General features: G+C 41.0%; 1 protein-coding gene across 2 annotated transcripts; it reads right to left on the bottom strand.

Annotated features, from left to right (window-relative positions):
• Positions 1–8,127: 8,127 nt before the first annotated feature.
• On the bottom strand, positions 8,128–17,050 carry ppp4r2 (protein phosphatase 4 regulatory subunit 2). 2 transcript variants are annotated; one of them, XM_022745202.1, is made up of 9 exons: positions 16,921–17,050; positions 16,163–16,244; positions 15,604–15,774; positions 12,152–12,245; positions 12,014–12,051; positions 11,803–11,877; positions 11,532–11,672; positions 11,124–11,428; positions 8,128–9,709 (listed from the first exon to the last, which is right to left on the bottom strand). In XM_022745202.1, exons 1-9 carry the CDS (start codon positions 16,952–16,954, stop codon positions 9,324–9,326), a joined length of 1,326 nt encoding a protein of 441 aa, XP_022600923.1. In that variant the 5' UTR covers positions 16,955–17,050; the 3' UTR covers positions 8,128–9,323. The 2 variants fall into 2 exon arrangements, with proteins under 2 accessions (XP_022600923.1, XP_022600924.1); XM_022745203.1 differs by having other exon boundaries at positions 15,604–15,767; positions 16,921–17,034.
• Between the last annotated feature and the right edge of the window lie 133 nt (positions 17,051–17,183).

The following is a 17,183-nucleotide window of genomic DNA, read 5'->3' on the forward strand; positions in this document are numbered from 1 at the left end:
ACAGCTAGGGAGACCACAGACCTCCTCGTGGACCATGTTGTTCCTTCAGACATGCACATGGTGACAAGTAGCGGGAAATACCAACTTAAACTGTCAGGCCCTCAACTCCGCTACCACATGCACATAGCTGACAGCCGCTCTCCCTCTCCCTCTCCCTCTCTCTTTTTGTGCTCCTGTCTTATGTGTGCTTGATTGCAGGAGTGGAGACAGGTGCGCGAGAGATCAGGCCACCAGCTGCTTTGCTATAAATACCTGGTTCCAACCTCATCACTCTGCCAGAGAATAGACTCTGTTACACAGCCAGTCACATTCCAGCTGTTCTTGTTATTCAGCAGTTCTCTATAGCGTTAGCCTTTCGCTAATACTTGTCTCCCTCTCCCTGCAGCATTCGCCGGTCTGACTGCTGCCACTGTCTCCCTCCCGCCTCGTCTGAATCCCTCAGTGGATCCACTCTGCCTCCCCGTTCTCTGGACTCACTCTGCCTGCTTCCACCTCTACAAAGACACCAGCTTGCTCAAGCAGATCAAGCCTGCATCCTGACCTCCTGCCGCCTGCCCCCGCCTCAGCCCTTGCTCATCATCTCTCAGCCCCATTTCCCCTCTGGCCATCCATTGTGCTCCTCTGCCACCAAAGTGTTAATAAATAATCCCTGGTTCAAACTCACCTTCTCCTGTCTCTGTGCACTTTGGTTCCCAGACTAGCCTTAACAATTCGCTAATATTCATACAGCACTGTCTACCTGTACTGCATGTGTGTGAGGTACACTGTGTGCACTTATGGTCAAACTGTGTATTTGTGCATGTACGTCTGTGGAGCTTTCATTGACCCATTAGCATTTATTAAAAATCTCTGGAGAGCATGAGGTAAAGCTGAAGCTTGAATTTCCTACTATTTAGATGCTTTTAATATTTACTACCTCCATCCTGAGTGTTCATTTATAATGTATGTGCCATGACCTAGCACTAGAAACTCAAGTCGTCTACAGAAAATGCTGGTCTCCAGACCTCTCAGCTGTGTGATGGGCCTGGTGAGTAACTATTGTTTACTACCTATTGATTGAGAATACAACAAGCAGCTCTAAATGTGACAAGAGGTCTGTTGCTGTGTTGAATGAGCTGTACTTATGGCTCAGGTTTTTTTTTTTTTTTCTTTGTTTTCAGTTTTCAACCATCCATAGCATGTTCTCACGAGCTACATTTCAACTTTATGTTGTTCCAGCTGAATGTGAAATCAATACAGTTTAAGTGGCCACCTCAAAAGAGTCTCTTTCATTTGGCTGTTTTTGAGGAGCTCGAATACATAAACATTCATTGTATTTGGTGTAAAGTGCACGGCCACTTTCTTATTTATTTCTGACTTTATGTTGCCAAACACACTCGATCCACAAACCTGAAGAATTAATATATGTCCGCCTTTGTTTGGAAAGAGAGCAGCAGGTCAGACAGACACTCTCCCATGTGCCTCTTCACTGTGGCCTAACAATCCATTATCGTCATCATCATAAAGCATTGAAGCACCCCGCCTCCTCAGCTTGCAGGGTGCACATATACAATCCCACTGCAGTATCACCGCATCAACACACAATTGCTGTAATTGCACCTTTATTAGTCTCCCATTCACACTTATTACAACCTGGCGCAAAGAGCAGGTCGCATCTCTGGAAATGGCCTCTAAAAGCATGGGCCTGTTATAAACAAGGCCCTTCAGTGCCATTAGACTGAGTGGCTGGGGGAAGCAGGCAGGCCCCGCGCTGCCAGCATGGGGAGGAAAGTCAATTAATATACTTCATTAGAGTGTAGTAAACTTGCAGAGAGGCTATAACCTGATGAATACTGGTCATGTTTCCCGTTTTAAATGGATATTTTAGTATGGACATAAATAAAAATTTAAATGTTGTCACTGCTTAAGTATCAGAACAGAGATACCTACTTATATTTATAAAGAACTGGAGGTAGATTGGTGGATGAGACATTTCACGGTGGCAGAAAAGGGGAAAAACTGGACATCATTCACTCTGTGGATGCATTAAAGATGTAAACAAGCGGATGTCACACTATCTCCTGCAACTCAACAATGGCAAAACAGAAATTTGTCTTTTTGGTGGTGAAGCTCTCACAGCAAATATGTTTGCATTTAGCCGCTCTGGCTAATTCATTGCCGATTTTGACCTTTTGACCTTTGAGCTATGTCATCAACATGACAAAAAACCGTCTTCATCCAACCATCCAGCAAGACTAAGAGGCTGTACTTTGGTCATACTCCTAAAATGCTGATGCTTAGCAAGTAAAATGTTAACCTTGTTCAGCATCTTAGCATGCTACCATTTGCTTATTGACTGGTGAGGCTGGTGTCATTAGTTAAGCAGGTATTTGGCCATAAAACAAAGTGTTGGAAAGTTGAAATTGGACAGTGGAAGTGATGGGTGTCCACACATTAAGTGATCTTTATATTGATAATGATGATACCATTCTCTGAATTAGACCGAAAGCACACATTGCAAGAAAAGGTAGATTTTTGGAAGTACTTACAAATCAGACATTGCATTTTTAGTAGGTTCCAGTCAGATGAGGCAGAATTGCTGAATATTTAAAAAAAAAAACAACCATCAAGTGTCAATTTTCTATAATAACTCAATTTACTTAATTAGTGGTACATCTGAGGATAATTTGACAGAGAGATTGTAACTGTGATTTGTACAAGAACAAGCGGAAACAGTCTCTGACCAGGAATGCTAAATACTTAAGGGACATTTATTCAATATAAAATTCTACTGGACACCATGTAGGCTTTTCAAAATAGGATTAACTGACAACAGCACATGCTGGAAATATAAAAAAGAAACGGGCACTTCTCTGCATCTCCTATGGGAACGCTCTGTTTTGTCACAAAGAGCTGGAATTCTTTGGTGGTTGGTCACCAGTATCCCCACGCCTGTGTCTATTAGGAGATAAAACAGAAATACCAAATGTGCATTCTCAGTTCTGATGGTTGGGATAGTCTCAGCTGCCAGAATTATATTGAGAAACTGAAAATCACCCAGACATCCGACACTTGAGAGATAATGTTGGGCAGGATAGGGGGGGGCAAAAGCCTGTGGCATTGGGAGATTGGAAGTATTTTGTGTTCCATTTGACTTACAATTAGGAGCATTAATGCAAGACAATACTAAGCTGTGACCAAATGAACTGCTGTATTTATTTTCACTCTATACACAACATCTAAACACTTATTCAGTATATTTGATTCCCCTGTGTCTTTACGTATTTGCCAGTCCACTGTCTGATTTGATTTATTTATCGACTGATTTAATTTCTGCATCTTGTACTTCTTCAGCTGTTTCGTACCATGTACTGTGCCATGTTTGAAATAATAAAAACTATAAATATATATATATAAACTAAATTATAAGAAATTGGCAATTGGACAGTGCCAGATTTAAAGTCAGGGACATACTGTAAATGTCCAAATTCCATGAAAACTGATAGTTGTTGAGACATTTCACATAAAAACAAAAATGTCAATCTTGTGGTGGCATTAAAGGATGATGTGGGGAACAGTGGGTATCTGTATAAAATTTCAAGGAAACAATTTTTGAAATATGTATGAGCAACACTGCTAGCAAAAAGTATCTAGACCAGTGCTTCCCAACTTTTTGATTTTGGCCTATGCATTGTTTTATGGTCTGATTTTTGAGATTTTCAAGTGGGCAATGAGTTGGAAAAGGTTGGGATCCGCTGATCTAGAGAAAGAGACTTCCTGTCATGGCAGATGCAGAACAACTGCATTTGTGTCTCACTAGTCAACCTAAGAAGGTTTTGAGCCAACGACAGCAGGCTGACTTGATCAGGTTACACCTTCTCTGATCTCTGAACAATATTAATTATAAAATTAATTAATATTAATAATATATTATAATATTTACTTTCTTCCTGTTAAGTCCTACATGACCTGGCTCTACAGGACGTCTCTGACCTGCTAATCAAATATAGTCATCTGCCACAGGCCTTCACGCCCCTGGTAGCCACTGGAATACTTTTCTGTCTTAGATGCTCGCTTGAGTATTTCTGTGTCTGACATACCATGGTGCATGACTTGGAAACAAGTCTGTATGAGTCAAATACACTATCTCTCCTTTGTGTACGGATCTTGTCACAGTGTCCTGATTTCCCCTGTCAGGCTTACAGCCAACACTTTTTTTTGCCAACCATAAATGTCACCACTTCATGTAATGTTTTATATCTTGAATGGATTTCTCAACTCGGCACATTTGACAGGCCTGGAAGCTGATCTGATAGGAAATGACACAAATACGCCGACTAAATAAAAGCAGTCTTCCACTTACTGTCTCTCTTTCTCTGAGATGATGCCATTCTTACAGAGAAGTGGAAATTCAAAATAGCAACCACCTGAGGCTGGGCCCCGCTGAGCGTGCCGCCCCCACACTGAGCTTCATGAAAATCCACTCCTCGAACTCACTGGAGCCCGGACATCAGAATAATTCAATTTCTACCTTTTTCCCACTGACCACTTCAGAACATTACACAGTATTTCCCACTGTCCCCACTTTGCGAGGCGGTTTTTGTGAAGCCTGTCTGGAGGCCTCCTGTGGTGGAGCCTCCCTGCTGCCTCCATTTTTAGGTGCGCTTGTGCTCGGTATTCTTGAAGTTGCAGGGGGGGGGGGGATAAATGTTTTCATCCCCTCCAGACTTTTCTAGTCTGCCAACACACTGAACAGCGTCCCACCCACCCACTGCTGGTGTTTGCCATTTTGTCAGAGCAGCTCAGAATGTGTGACCCTGCTGCGTGCCAAAAAAATGTAACTTGACATTGACACCAACCCCCACCAGAGACACTAACAAACCTTACAGAGAAAATCTGTTTCTCTCCTTTTTTGTTTTTCTTAACACTTAAAGCAAGCCTTGGAATGCAAGATTCAAAGCTAGTATTTACAAGCAGCATTTTCTAGATCACTCTGACAAAAGCTCCTTTTTTTTTCTCCCGTGAGAAACGAGACACGTGGGAGTCGATCTCATGTCTGTGGTTTTTGAAGAGGCGTGATAAATGTGTCACAGGTTAAAACCGAGCAGCAGCATTAGACACCAACATTCTCACTGGCATTTGGAGGATAAAGAAATAGAAGATGGCCATGTGATCTCAGACTCATTTCACAAGCATTCACAGGCGGCGTGCTCTGAAAGTCCTCTCCCAGAGAAACAACACTAGACGAGGGGAGGGTTCATCCTGCGGGCAGCGCTGGATGGAGATGGAAGGAGGTCATGATGTCTGCATGTGCGCCTTTCCAGGCGATTCAAGGAGGCGCGCAGAATGTGTCACACCCTGCATTCACTCGCAGGAGCAGGAGGACTTGGCCTGCATCCTGATTTCAGGGCAGGCTATAAGCATGTTTGGTCTGGCTTGGAAACTAAACAGTACCCTCTATTGGATGACATGGAGATTGCGTGTGTCAAGAGAGGACATGACTGGTGGTGAACTGTGAACTTTTCCAATCCCGTTGAACCACATAATATTTTCAAATGCACTTCAAGAGCAGTTCCTGTGTTATAATGACTTTCTTAAGACTTGATGTATTTCTTCTTTTAATCCTGTCAAAGTCACCGAGTGTGTCTGACACTCAAGTGCCTCCACTTAACATGATGACTGGAGACAATTAGTGTGATTTGTTATGCGCTGCTGCGGACCACACTTCCATTAAAAAAGTTCCTCTCTTGAGGCAGGTGCGGATGTATGAAACTCAAGTAGAACTGCCAAGTGGGATTTAAGTGAAAGTCCAGAGGCCCCCAGGAGTCCAGTGCTGGGGGCTCCTGGGGGGCAGTTGCCAGCGAAATGAAAGGGAGTTTAATTTCATAGTTATTTTACTGACTAGTTTGATCAAAGACTTCACTTTACTCATTGCAGCTATGACTCCAGCCGCGCTACATAGACTATTATAACTCAAGTCAACTAACAACTGTAGCAATAACAGGATACACACATGATAATAGAATTTACAGGATGTGCAGATTTTTCGAAAAAGAATGCAACTTAAAGCACCAACATCTTTAGTTTCAACAACATTTTTCAAAAGTATAATCCTTTTTCATCACAGCTCTGACAGCAGCCTGGTGTATTTACCTATTGAAAATTGTATCCCTTGCTTAATACAGTCCTTGCTCCCCTGAGGCTGCAGGCGCAGAAGAAAGCACAGATTTAATTTAGAGCCCAAAGCAAAATTTTCAAGTGCAGTAATGACACATGAACTGAGGAGTAACTGTGATACAAACCGCTTTTATAATAAGTGTGAGTCAAGCAGACATTTCTTTAGGCTACTGATGTCTCTAAAAAAAAAAAGAAAAAAAAAAGATTGTGAAAGCTTGAAATCGCAATCCTCCTCTGTCCATATCATCTGCTGTTCGTAAAGCCGGTGTCAGATTAAACATCATTTGGTGTCAAGCCGCTTGTAATATCCCCTCCTGACCTGGCATTTGTTTCCCTGGAGACGAGTCCTCAAAGCCCTTAAACACCACCGCATGGATTAATGCAGTCCACTTCTTATTTCCTCTGAGAGCCTGGGCAAATTTCAGCAGTCTTAACAACAGCAGTGACAGATGGTGGTGTAAACTGACCAACAGTGAACACCTCTCTGAGCTTTGGTGTACAAGGAGACACGGAAAGTCATCTTTATTTAATGAGCAACGGTTCGCTCCTCTGTATATTTTTGATTGTGGCCAAAACCGTGTAACAGATTTTCAAGCTGCCCCCTACTCAAATAGGCTGCTTCCATAATTTTTCACACCTTTCCTTTGTCCTCTGTGTGTGACTCAGGGAGGGATATAACAACATGCTGATGGGTTCATCACTTGCAATAATAAGGAGCAACTACTGCTAATGCTGAAAGAAAAACTTAGCAAAACCTTGTTTTTCTTTCCTTTTTAAACACAAGCCTGTGAGTGCACCTCATTTTACTGCATGAGATTTTAGTGGCACCATTTCTACCTGCAGAAGTAGTGTGTGCTTGTGGAGATCAAAGCTGATTACAAGATGATTAATATAGGAAATTACCTGTCAAACACAGGTGTAGCTAATAACATTTAAAATGGCTGCATTTCATTAACGGTATATGGTACTGCCATGGTTCTGGCACTGCGCATGGTAGCTACATGGCGTGGCTCACTGGGTTGCTTTACATTAGAGCCATTGTTAATGTTATCAGTTACACCTGCGTTTTTCCTGCTATGACGAGTCATAACGTCTGTGAGGAAAGTCTTTTGTGCTTCTCACCAATCTGTGAAAGCAAAATACATCTGGGCTACAATAAACAAGCAAAGGCATATTCTAACCACATCCCTATTCCATGCTACATAAAATGCTGACTAGGTCTCGAGTCTGTATTGTTTCCAGTGACAGCATATAGGCCTAAGTCGCCAAAGTCGTTATGTCATACTAGAGAGCACTTAATTTTGAATGTAAAAGTGTCCCACAAAGCAATCGTGAGCTTCTAACAGCTGTAAATCATTAAATTAATTGCAGATGGTGGTAGGACAGCTTGAGGAAGATCATAGAAGACAAAAAAGATTTGTTACCCGACAGTGGTTCACTGAAACCGAAGCTTGGTGTCTGTTGATGCACTTAGAGTATCATTTTCTATTAACGCAACACAATAAAGTACACTAGCACATACTGTAAGCAGTTAGTATGCAGAATGGACTTGGGTCACAGCAAAGGTTTGTGTTGCTTTTTGAAACGCTTATAAAATATGTCTTTCCAAAGCAAAAAGACAGTTGTAAAAGACTGCATGGTTGAAACTCTGAAACTACCTTTTTCATGGCAGACTTGTCATGTCAGGAAAAGCACAGGTGTTACTAACGACATTAATGGGTCTGCTCTGTTAATGGTTCCGGTTGCCGTTCCAGTGAACCAGCATAGATGGATTGCAAGCATAATTAAAGTTATTAAATACACCTGTGCATTTCTGTTAGAACAAGTCAAAATGTCTGCTGTGAAACTGGTCTGTTGGACCACTGCGGAGAAGTACAGAATCCAGCATGTTCAAGAAGGACATTACTAATGCACACAGTGAAGAGAGTAAATGAGATGCTGTGTGCAAGTAAGCAAGACCATCACGCATAAAAATGTTAACATTTATTGCTGATTCTGAATACCGCGTTGAAAGCAAAAGCATTCAGAGTATACACAGAAATTATACAATTATATATGGTTTCACAAAGGCAGTGAACACATACTGTATTACAATCTACAAAAATCTACTTTACAGAAATTTAAAATTCTAAATATCAAAAAGTACAGCTGCAGAAACAGGTGTAGAACTGGAACCAGAAACTGCTCTGGATATCGGTCGGTGAAACAACATGGTGACATCACGATACAAAGAAAGCAGAGGTCATCTTTGTACTTACAGCTGGTTTTGGAAACTACAACTGGCAGACAGAACAAAAACATACTCCAAAATAACTCATTGAATTGAAATGATCATATAAATTATGGTGGTTTTATGCATCCAAAATATATCATTTTACAGAGAACGCCTCTACAAGGTAGCATGTCATAGTATTGTTCAGTGGGATTGGTAGTGTATCTTTGCAAAAATATGGCTAAAATAATATAAAGACAATGGAAAGAAATTGTCTCCCATCTCACAAGGATGGAGATGTAAATTTTAAAACAATACGTGTTGATTAACAGCCTGGTGGAGCCTGGTGGCGTTACAACAAAGCAGTGGTGGGGTGTTAGGTTCTGGTCATTGCTTGACTAAAGAATATTTTACATGAACTTCAGTCAGGAACAGAAATGGTGGTAGTAGCTCATATTTGAACAATCTCATAAATAATGAGGGCTGGTATGGCCCTGTTCTGACCCTGGTAGTGTGGTCCACTGAGCTTAAAGGGTACAAAACCTAGACCACCAATCCTGTCAATGTCCAAATGGTTGGAGAGTGTGGCATAAGAAAAGAACCAGACCACCACAGAACCCAAACATCCCCATAGACCACAAAAAAAGAAGAAAATAAAAAAAAACAGCCAAGAAACTCAATGCTGCTGAAACCAACCCCCTTTTAAGGTAAACTTAAAAACACAGGATCAATAAAATATTCCAGTTAAAAAAAAAAAAAAAAAAAAACTTCAAATGAAAATTTATTTGTATGCCCACATCAATGCCAGGTAGCCATTTTGGAGGAGTGTCCAAAAGCGGGACGAGGCGTTCGTCTTGTGTACGAGGTGCAGTTATCCTCATTCCCAGTGACAGTCAAGCTGGATTCAAGGACAAGCTGGTTTATGGTCACACATGGCTGCAGGGGGGACTTCAGTCTAGTCCTGCTCCATAGGCTCCTCAGTGGTCCCAGTGTTCAAGATGGCACTTTCCATGGCGCCCTCTGTAGGAGGTTCAGTCGTACTGCTGGAGGGAGCAAGAGCTACGTCTTCTCTGGCTGCTTCTGCGCCATCCTCTATGCTACAGCTGCTACCACTGCTGCTACTGCTGCTGCTGCTGCTGCTGCTGCTGACTGGGTCACTGTTGCTCTCCTCACTGTCCCTGCTGGTCTCGGGGCTCTCCAGGACACCTGCAGGTGCCTGCTGCTCTGTCTGATCCATGTCGCTGCCCTCCTCCTGGGAGCCGCACGGCACCTCCCTCTCAGCCTGCTCCGCCTCCTCACCTGAGCCTGCACACATCTCAGCCTGTGTGCTGCTTGTTGGTTCTGCAGAGAAAAGTGGAAAACTGTTATAATACAACAGTTTTAAGTGTTTAAGGGCTCTTCAGACTGGGCATTTACTCTGATCTTTATAGACAATTACAGACAGATGAATAACTGGTGTGTTTGCCTTCTCATCAGGAAGCAAACTTCATACACAACTAAATTTGTCATTCAACGAAACTTGTCAAATTCACTCACATTAGCTTACAAAATGGATTCACTGATTCATTACCGCGGAGAAGTCAGATTAAATTGACATTACAGAAGTATTTTAAATCCAGAATATCACAGGGATAATATTGATTGGACCCCTCTTAAGTGCTTAACGACTCAGTATAAAGACAGCCCACATTTGGCTTTAACATCTCTACCTGACTAGCTGAACTTTTAATTTCAACATGTGAATGCAAATCATACCTGGCCCTACGAGTCTACCTACAGTCTATGCATCAGACATAGACACTGGAGGTTACCAACATCTGTGCTGATCCTCTGATTTTGATAGACATGTTCTCACAATAGGAGAGAAAAAAAAACTTGTGCTTGTTTTGACAGCATAGCATGCAACAGCATTTTCAAACACTGTAAGCACTGGTTGAAATGAGCCTTTCCTAAACTGCAGCTACGAGGGTCTCTTTGAGAAAAGTGACAGCACAAGAGGCAAACACTTTGGCCATGTGAAACGTTACGACAATCTGAAAATGCCATAAAGTCACAACACCCCCGCGCTTTAAACCAGAGAAAACTGGTTTAACCTCATTAATTTATAATGTTGAGCTTGTGTTTGTTGAGCTTATAATGCGTGGTGCTGCTTCTTCCGAAATAATGAAGTTAAAAGGACCACCGCCTTTGTGTGATGAACTGCTGAGGGGGGAGCTTCTCTCCTGCCTGTATACATGTCTGCTCGTCTGTCTCGCTCTGTTTAGACACTCAGCTTTGTTTACATATTAATCGAAGGTGACGGAATGCCATACCAGATCTTTCCAACCCACAAATATGCAGATCTACTTTTTAGATGAGATGGTGTACAAAACTGTAACACACATCTTTTCATTATCTCAATGAATTGAACCTGCAAGAAGGGCAAGAAGAAATTAGAATCTTCTTGTGAACAAACTGCATACATTCCTGTCTAACCTGGCTTTCTGGGTAGGTTTCTGTTACTACAGTATGATTATATCTGCTTTGATTTGTCAGCATCCAACAACTGTAATCTTAGTCTTCCTGTGGACTATATTTGGTCCAGTGTGGCCAAGCTAGCCATTAAAACTGCAATTTGCACCGTCTTTCATAACCTAACTGTGTGACACCTCATATACCATGATTTCACCTCAGCATTGCTAAAAGCATCACATACAAACCAACAACCATATATATATATATATATATAAAATAAAAAAATTTAAAAAAAACCTGCCTTGGTCTTCAGTTGCAGCAGCACTGCTGGAAGCTTCATTATCCTTGCAGTATGCGACCTTCTCTTCTTCCTCATCCTCTTGGACCATGGCCTCTGCCTCTTTTGAGAGGCAGGTGGTATGCAAAGGCCTCAGTGTGTCCACGTCCTGCTCTTCCTCTTCATCCTCTTCATCTTCCTCTTCCTCCTCATCCTTGCTGAACTTAAGTCTCTTCACCTCCTGCTGTTCGGCTTCCATATCCTCTTCTGCGTCTGGGTGTTTGTTCTTCAATGAGCTCCCCAGGGAGCCTCCCGACGCCGAAACCTCACTGACAAACAAAGAAGAAACGGCAGACATGGATGTGATTCCAATGGGTTTATTTGTGTTGAACACGAATAACAGATTTGTTGATGTGTTGTGGCTTGACATACCTGGAGTCTTTGTCGCCTTCCTGCTCTGTGTTGAGGTCTTTGTTGTCTGTGCTGTCTGGCAGACCATTAGCTGCTAGTGAGTTGGCCAGAGACACCTTCGGTCGATTCAGCGGCCGGGGAGTTCCCGGACCGTTCACTTTCCTAATAGACAGTCAAGATGAATAGAACAGGAGTGAAAAAAAGCTTTTTTTATTAAAATGAAAATATTATCCAATGTCATTTACAATATATGAATTTTAGAATCAAGGACCAAATATGTCCTCAACACAACCTCTCTGTAAAAGCAGATGTGTTCCCAGGAAGCATAACTCCATTCATTCTATTGATGGCACTGCATCCATTTTTCCTGCAGAAAATTGTTCAGAAAAACAAAAACAGAATTTTTAATCCAGTAGAAATTATAATTCTCAAATTTCCATATTAAACCTATTATTTAGTTATTGTGTATTTAGTTAAGTGCTTCATTTGGACATGATACTTACTCTGAGGTTGGATGTACACAGCTTACCACCATTACATTCTAGAGGGAAACAAGAATTGCCAAATGAGTGACAGGCAGCGTCAGGTTAATGATATAAGGAAGGAGGAAAAAAAACATCATCCACACTGATTAGACTTACCTTCTCCACCCCCCGAAGAAATTTATCTGTTCCTGTGTAGTTCCTCTTGGGTTCTGTGAGCAGCTCGCACAAGCGCTGGATCGTAAATGGGATTCTAAAGAGAAAAGTGCAGCAAAATCAATATACAGCACGTAGAAAACATGTCATTCAGGTGATATTCTGTTTAAAAAAAAATGCCCTGACGTTCTGTTCAATAGTAAATGATAGGGCCTACACCAACAGGCTCCTCCACCCATAGTGTGTTAAGGAATACTACCGTAGGTCCTTTGTACCTGCTGCAGTCAGACTCCACAATCTACATTACTGCAGCAGACCCAAATAACTACAGATCGTCAGCCAAACATCACAGGCACCTTCTGATTGATTAAATTCTTGATTATTTTATTCAACATTTTGTTAGATTATTAGTCTTATTCCAGGTATATTTACTCAGACTCTTGCTCAGCTGCCGTACTACCTGAATTCCCTCTCTCTCTTATCTTAGTTTCTTGCAAAACTTGGGAGAGAAATCAGTGTCAAGATGTGCATCAGCTGAAAAGAAAAATAAAATGTACAGTAACAGTCAAAAATTTGAAGAGACTTTCCGTGATGGTAAAGTGCTGCTAAATATTATGGATCGACCTATATGGTTTTTTCATGGTTATTAGAAATAAAGGAGACAGATAACCGATATTGGAAAAGATATGGCAACACCAAACTAATGCTAAATGAGGACTCTACCCCATTTGTATCAGTGAAAGTAGTCTAAATAACAGGAACACCTCTGTATTATGCAATACAGCTTATAACACTACATCCCAAAAATGATCATAAAGTTGAGTCAACAACTGTCAATGTTAATAAAAACTGATTATAATCTTCATATAGTAAACAACTGAGTGTATATTAGTAATTATCAGTTGTATGCACAGACTGCAAAGTGCGTAACTTGAATTTTAAATCTTATTTTATGATAGTGTGAAATAGATGATGACTAATTCAGCTGCTATTTACATGCTGTTGTTGTAACTTCAGAGTAGAGGATTGTAAAGTTCATTACAACTTCAGTTGTATCTGCTGTCTTCTGGGGGGAGAGAGAGAGGGGGAGAGAGAGAATGTAAGGGGGGAGAGAGAGAGAATGTAAAGGGGGCGAATGTAAGGGGAGCGAGAGAGAGAATGTGAGGGGGGGTAAGGGGGAAAGAGAGAATGTAAGGGTGGGGTGTAGCAGGAAGTGAATGTAAGGGAGAGAGAGAATGCAAGGGGGAGAGAGAGAATGTAAGCAAAGTGCATCTAATAAATTTCCAGCTGAGTATATTTTCACCTTTAACAGTAAATTAGTTAGTAAATTGTTTGTTTTGCTTCCAGTAGCCAAAAAATAAAATAAATTGACAAATTGAGATGTGAGCCACAACATAAGTTAATGAACCTTCTCCACCGCGAATGTCTCGTTGTTCTCGGTATCATTGGCAGGTCAGGCAGCTCAACACGTGGTCTACACTGTGGTTGCTCAGACACTGCTCTCACTTCTTCCATGTCCTCATCCACCTCCTCCTTCACCAACATCTCCTCCACACAAGCCATTTTGTGTTTTAAGTATTGAGACTTCCTCTTGCAGAGCTGCCATATCTACCTGGTTCCTGCCAAGTGATTTGTGCACCTGTGGCAGTGTCAAATTCAGGTTGTCGATGGTTTGGAGGAACAAGGTCTTCTCTTGTTCCCAGGTTTTCATTTTGTCCTCATGCTCCTGGCTCTTCTGACTTTTTGTTGTCTGGCCGGCATTTTCCACCCATCTCTCTTGTGTTTCTTTAAGGTGTTGTATTTCCTAGCAAAGGATATCATTTGTCTGACTCTCAGACTCTAGGGTGTTCCTCATATCCTCGCAGTGTTGTTGAAGTTTTATCATGTCATCTTGTAAATCCAGCAATGTCGTCTTTGTCTCGGATAACTCAAGCTGAAGCTGAGCAGAGAAAATGTTCTCCTCGTTCAGCAACAACACGGTGAGCTCCAGATTTTCTTTTTCCAGAGCATCTTTCTCCTTTGCAGTTCTCGCTAATAACTCCAACGTTTGGCTTCCCACTGTGAGCAGGAGGCACGTTCACTCTGCAGAACATTTCTCAGTCGTTTGTTTTCCTTCAGCAGTTCTTTTTCTCGTACTTTGTCCTTAGTTTGGCAATCACACTTGTTGTCCATCTTGTGTGCCGTTATGTTTTCCTTTCTCAGCGTGCTTTAATTTAGCGACAGAGTGATTCCACTGTGTGATGCACTGTTGTGTTGTGATGTTCAGTTTGTAAAAGTTTGTAAACTAAATGTATTTTAGCTGAAAGAATCAACAGTCCTGTGATCTTGAATTAATAACTCGGGAACTTTTAGGGAACAATATAGGGCATGAATTCTGCATGAAGAATTTGGAAACTCAAATAAAAAGAGGTAAATAAACTGCACTACATAGTGAACTGAGTGATTTTCGATACAGCCCAAGGGCCTCATTAATAAAACAGTGCATAGGATCCATAATAAAATGTTATGCATGTTATATATTATGTAATATGATCTATAGGCTATAGACATATACATAGCTGATTAAATCACACGATAAATATCTAAAAAAACAAACACTGTATTTAACTCCAGCATATGGGTGTTTCTCTCATTGTCACAGTTGATTATGGATACATGTGGTGTCAGGAGATTGGAGAAGACAGCGTGTGACAATAACTGTATTGTCTCAGTGTTCGTTGCAATAACTTTATACATGAATACTATATTAAAACTTAATTTTGTGATATATGGTCTGTATTATAAGATATTACTAAAAAGTATTGACACACTGTTCTGCAGTTCCTCAGTGCTATCTGATGTTATATTGGACTTCTACCACCAACAATAATAATTTAGTTAGTTTGCCTAGCTAATGTGGTTGAGCTGAAAAAGGACTCAGTATATTCTAGCATTTCAACAGCTGCAGTGTGCTCCACAACTGACCACTAGTGTCAATAGCTTACAGTTTGGCCCTCTCCTCTACACTCCAGAGGTGGGGCATGTGATGGTGAGACATCGCTGATGAAATATTGAGTGAATTTGATTTGAGATTGAGTTGGCTTATATCTTTTACAATCTGGAATAGTTGTATGGAATAGTTATGCCTTACGGGCACATGCACAAATAAAACTGCTGGATATAGACGATGTAACCTTGCATACAATTAAGGACACGATGAAAAGCCTCATAAGATGGCACCTCTGTCACAAAAATGACACAGAAGCAATAATATAGAATTTTGTAGTCATAACACATAACAAAAACTCCTTAATAATTATTGAGTACAGATGTCTATGTAGCAAATTGGGTGAGCTATCCATGGAGTGTGTTTATCACGGGTAAGCAGACATGCTTTGTCCCGATTCTCAATCCATCCAGTCAGCCTGTCACTATCACTGCCATACAGAAATGTACTAATTTATTTGGGCACCTACCCATTGTATCCCTTCACAATCTTCAGAATTCTCTCCTTCATATCTTCAAATGGAATCGACTCCACGTTGGGATTTGCAGGACCTCTTTGCTCAGGTGCCGAGGCTCTGAAGTCATCCATCACCTTCTCCAATTTAAACAGGAAGTAGCTCTTAAACTGAGACCACTGAACCCTAGGGGAAAGTAGTAAGCACGCAAGGTTCAACATGAAATAAGACAGAACATTAGAATACAGGAAAAACAGAGACATTAAACTATACACAGGTATATATGCTTAAATGCAACATAACCTACTTTAACATTATTAAAAAAGAGACATGAAAATACTGTTACACTGGCATCATAATTACACACCAAATTAAGATAAAAAATAACTTCAGTTAATGCTATATATAGTCAATTTAAACATTTCTACCGGAGGAAATAAAATATGTGTGTTTATTTATTTGTGAGTGTGTGTGCACTGTAGTAGTAGGAAGAACAGTAATAGTAGTAGTAGTAGTAGTAGTAGTAGTAGTAGTAAGGAGGGGGAAATTTATCAGGCCTGCAATTTTCACTTACATGGTCTCTCCTGTCTTGGCAATATGACATAGAAACTGTTCCAGAAGAGGAGATGCCTCCTTCTTTGCTTTCTTATCAAAATCTGAGAAGAGAAAATAAACCACGAAGTGAATTAACACATTTACATTATGTTACAGACAGATCAGAGATCAACAGGCTTTGATTTGATCTAGGTTAACCAACAGTTTACCTGCTTTAGCCAAGTAAGAAAGGCTTGTTAGCAGGTCTCTGACGAGACTTGAACTGAAGAAAACCACATTGTGTCATTAACGTTAGCTATTTACATAACATAGCGGGCTAATGTTGCTAAAAATCTAGCTAGGTCGCTTGCTAGCCAACTGCAACTAGCTCTGGTTTAGCACACTGTCTAGCATGTTAAGTTAGCCATAACAGCATAACCGGCGAACAGTCTACCAATAGCCGGTGACAGTAACCAGTTACTTAATCCCAGCCAAAGATATCAGTCAGAAAACAGTCAAATACCAAGCAAATACATACATGTTTGGAAGAAAGAATGGAGAAAAGCATGATATATTAGTTAGCTTTCTTTTCTGGCTAACGTATTGAACAGACAGCGAACCATTTCCGTGAAACCGCTTGTAATGTTAGCTTTAGCTAACGCTAGCTAGCTAACTAGCAAGCGACATTAGCCTGTGAGCTACAATCCGTTTATTTTTTATTATATAACAATTACGGAAGCACACGTATAACACGTGGTCTCAATGAACACAAAAACTATCGAAATAAACTGAAGTAACCTCTGAGCGCCTCTTGAAGCGAGTCAATTTCCATCACGTCGTTGCCCTCTGTCAGTCCTGTGGATGTAAAAAGTAGACTGGCGGCTAGCTGCTGCTGCTAAGCTACGATCTCACAGGCAAAGAGGAGGGAGTATTTTAATATGGCGCCGTGAGGTCACTGCCTGTTCAGCAACAGACAAGGCACTGCACTGGGAAGAGCAACAGAAGTAATCTAATGAATGGAGTCATTTCCTCTAAAATAAATAAAAATCAAACAAAAATTA

The sequence above is a fragment of the Seriola dumerili genome, unplaced genomic scaffold, assembly GCF_002260705.1.
Source record: "Seriola dumerili isolate Sdu_G_001 unplaced genomic scaffold, Sdu_1.0 BDQW01000088.1, whole genome shotgun sequence".
Taxonomy (NCBI): domain Eukaryota; kingdom Metazoa; phylum Chordata; class Actinopteri; order Carangiformes; family Carangidae; genus Seriola; species Seriola dumerili.

Coding starts and splice junctions, on each gene's coding strand:
- ppp4r2 (XM_022745202.1), bottom strand. CDS start 16,954: ATGGAAATTGACTCGCTTCAAGAGGCGCTCAGAG. Junction 16,245..16,920: donor GCTTCAAGAGGCGCTCAGAG/GTTACTTCAGTT, acceptor TTCTCTTCTCAG/ATTTTGATAAGAAAGCAAAG. Junction 12,052..12,151: donor TTCTTCGGGGGGTGGAGAAG/GTAAGTCTAATC, acceptor GTTTCCCTCTAG/AATGTAATGGTGGTAAGCTG.